Consider the following 2,500-nt stretch of genomic DNA (forward strand, 5'->3'; position numbering starts at 1 on the left):
TACTGTTTCTAACATCATTACAGTAATTATGTCTTTACTAAAAAGAACACCATCGATATTCACAACACTAGTAAAAAAAAGGTTTTTTCACAAATTCAAGGAAATTGGGTAAGGTCACAAGGTCAACTAATTGACTTCTTTGTGGCTGAACAGAGCCATCTATGTAGAGAGATATTTCACAAAAATGTCTAAATTGGGCACTGCATTTCACTTGCGACATTGAGTTAATTGTCTTTAATTGTAAGAGAGAGAGTGGACATGGTATGTATGCTTAACATCCCATCAACAATGATCATGGTGGTATGTACTGTCCACTACAGCTTTTTGTGAATTTTCTTGCACACAGATGGCTCCACAAGTGCTCATTCACCAAGGAGCCAATTCGTAGGCCCTAGTGACCACATCTAATTTCTGCATTCCTTGAATTCACAGGAATACTGTTTTTACTTTCTAATGCTATTAACATAAATATTGTTATTATCTATGTTGCCATTATGATTCTTATTACATTATCAAAATACTGACTATAATAAGTAGGGCTAATAATCGACTCCTTTGTGACTTTGTGACTTGGCAAATCAGCCAATCCAAAACCATTGTGTGAAGAGTGATATGATATTACCAGTATGCAGTAACTGAGAAAAACAGAGAGAGAGAGAGAGAGAGAGAGAGAGAGAGAGAGAGAGAGAGAGAGAGAGAGAGAGAGAGAGAGAGAGAGAGAGAGAGAGAGAGAGAGAGAGATTCTGTTTACCTTATAAGTGTACTAGATATAGCAGCCTTCATGTTGTTTAGAAGGTTGTTTGCCCTGGCTGTGTGCTGCGCAACAAGGCTATAGTAGGTCTTGTCGTCACTGGCCTCGACTCCTTTCTCTTCCATCTCCTCCAACACTGCCTGCTCTATGGCTGAAGAGACTCGTTCATCTTGTATCACCATCTGATGTGGGAAAGATTATGGTCTCACTTACTAATCTCCCCAAATCCAACAAATAAATCAGATTTCTTTTAAAGCATATATAATTTAACAAACCTTGTTCGGTATAGTTGGATAGTTGAAGCTGGTTCTGAGATTCAAGCAATGGAAGACATAGCAGCATTTTCGAGTCAAGTAATATCGGTCAGAGTTGCTTGTGGACACTTGCAGCAGATTGTGCAGCCCTAACTTTGTGGTTGTTTCATCTGTAAGGCCAGTCTGAAAAAGAAAGTAACGATTGTAAAAATAATCAAGTAATTATTAATAGAACAAGTCTGACAAAATATATCTAAAAAAGAAAAATATTAATAAGAAATAAAAAATAAAAAGCTTGAATGAGACTTTCATTATTCATGTTATTAATTTCTTTAACAGCAATCTTTTACAATCACCTATTTTCCTTTAAATGTGTATGTGTGTGTGCGTATATGTGCATGTGTGAGCGAGTGAGTGTGCGTGCATGAGTTGAGTGTTTGTGTGTGTTTTTATATGCTTGTTTGATTGTGTGTGTATATATGTGTATATATGTGTATATATATGTATATATATGTATATATATGTATATATGTATACACATATGTATATATGTACATAAACACGTGTGTGTATATGTGTGTGTGTGTGTGTGTGTGTGTGTGTGTGTGTGTGTGTGTGTGTGTGTGTGTGTGTGTGTGTGTGTGTGTGTGCGTGTGTGTGTGTGCGTGTGTGTGTGTGCGTGTGTGTGTGTGTGTGTGTGTGTGTGTGTGTGTGTGTGTGTGTGTGTGTGTGTGTGTGTGTGTGTGTGTGTGTGTGTGCATATATACTCATGTATACATATGTGTGTGTGTATATGTATATGTATATGTATATGTATATATATATATATATATATATATATGCATGTGTGTGTGTGTGTGTGTGTATGTGTGTGTGTGTGTGTGTGTGTGTGTGTGTGTGTGTGTGTGTGTGTGTGTGTGTGTGTGTGTGTGTGTGTGTGTGTGTATACACATGTATATATATACTAGTATATATAAATACTTGTATATGTATATGTATATATATATATATATATATATATATAAAGCATACATATATATACAAGTATATATACACACACATATATACTTGTATATATATACTTTATATATATATAAAGTATATATATGTATATATACATGTATATATGTATATACATGTATATATGTATATCTGTATATATATTCATATATGTATATACATGTATATATGTATATCTGTATATATATTCATATATGTATATCTGTATATTTACATATATACATGTATATATGCACACATATATACATTTACCTATGTATATATACAAATATATGTGTATATATACATATATACATGTATATATACATATATATGTTTATATACATGTATATATATACATATATACATGTATATATACATATATACATGTATATAATATATACATATATACATATATATATACATATATACATGTATATAATATATACATATATATACATATATACATGTATATATATAGTATATACATATATAC

At 32.1% G+C, this 2,500-nt stretch overlaps 1 protein-coding gene across 2 annotated transcripts in view; it reads right to left on the reverse strand.

Moving 5' to 3' along the window:
• LOC125044775 (glycerol-3-phosphate acyltransferase 1, mitochondrial-like) overlaps positions 1-2,500 on the reverse strand; it is a 36,738-nt gene that overhangs the window by 22,308 nt on the left and 11,930 nt on the right. For both annotated transcript variants that reach the window (XM_047641706.1, XM_047641707.1), the window contains exons 3-4: positions 1,027-1,188; positions 752-933 (exon numbers count right to left, since the gene is read on the reverse strand). In XM_047641706.1, coding sequence (XP_047497662.1) covers positions 752-933; positions 1,027-1,188 — 344 coding nt within the window. The remainder of the gene's footprint in view (positions 1-751; positions 934-1,026; positions 1,189-2,500) is intronic.

The sequence above is a fragment of the Penaeus chinensis genome, chromosome 36 (genome assembly GCF_019202785.1).
Source record: "Penaeus chinensis breed Huanghai No. 1 chromosome 36, ASM1920278v2, whole genome shotgun sequence".
Taxonomy (NCBI): Eukaryota; Metazoa; Arthropoda; class Malacostraca; order Decapoda; family Penaeidae; genus Penaeus; species Penaeus chinensis.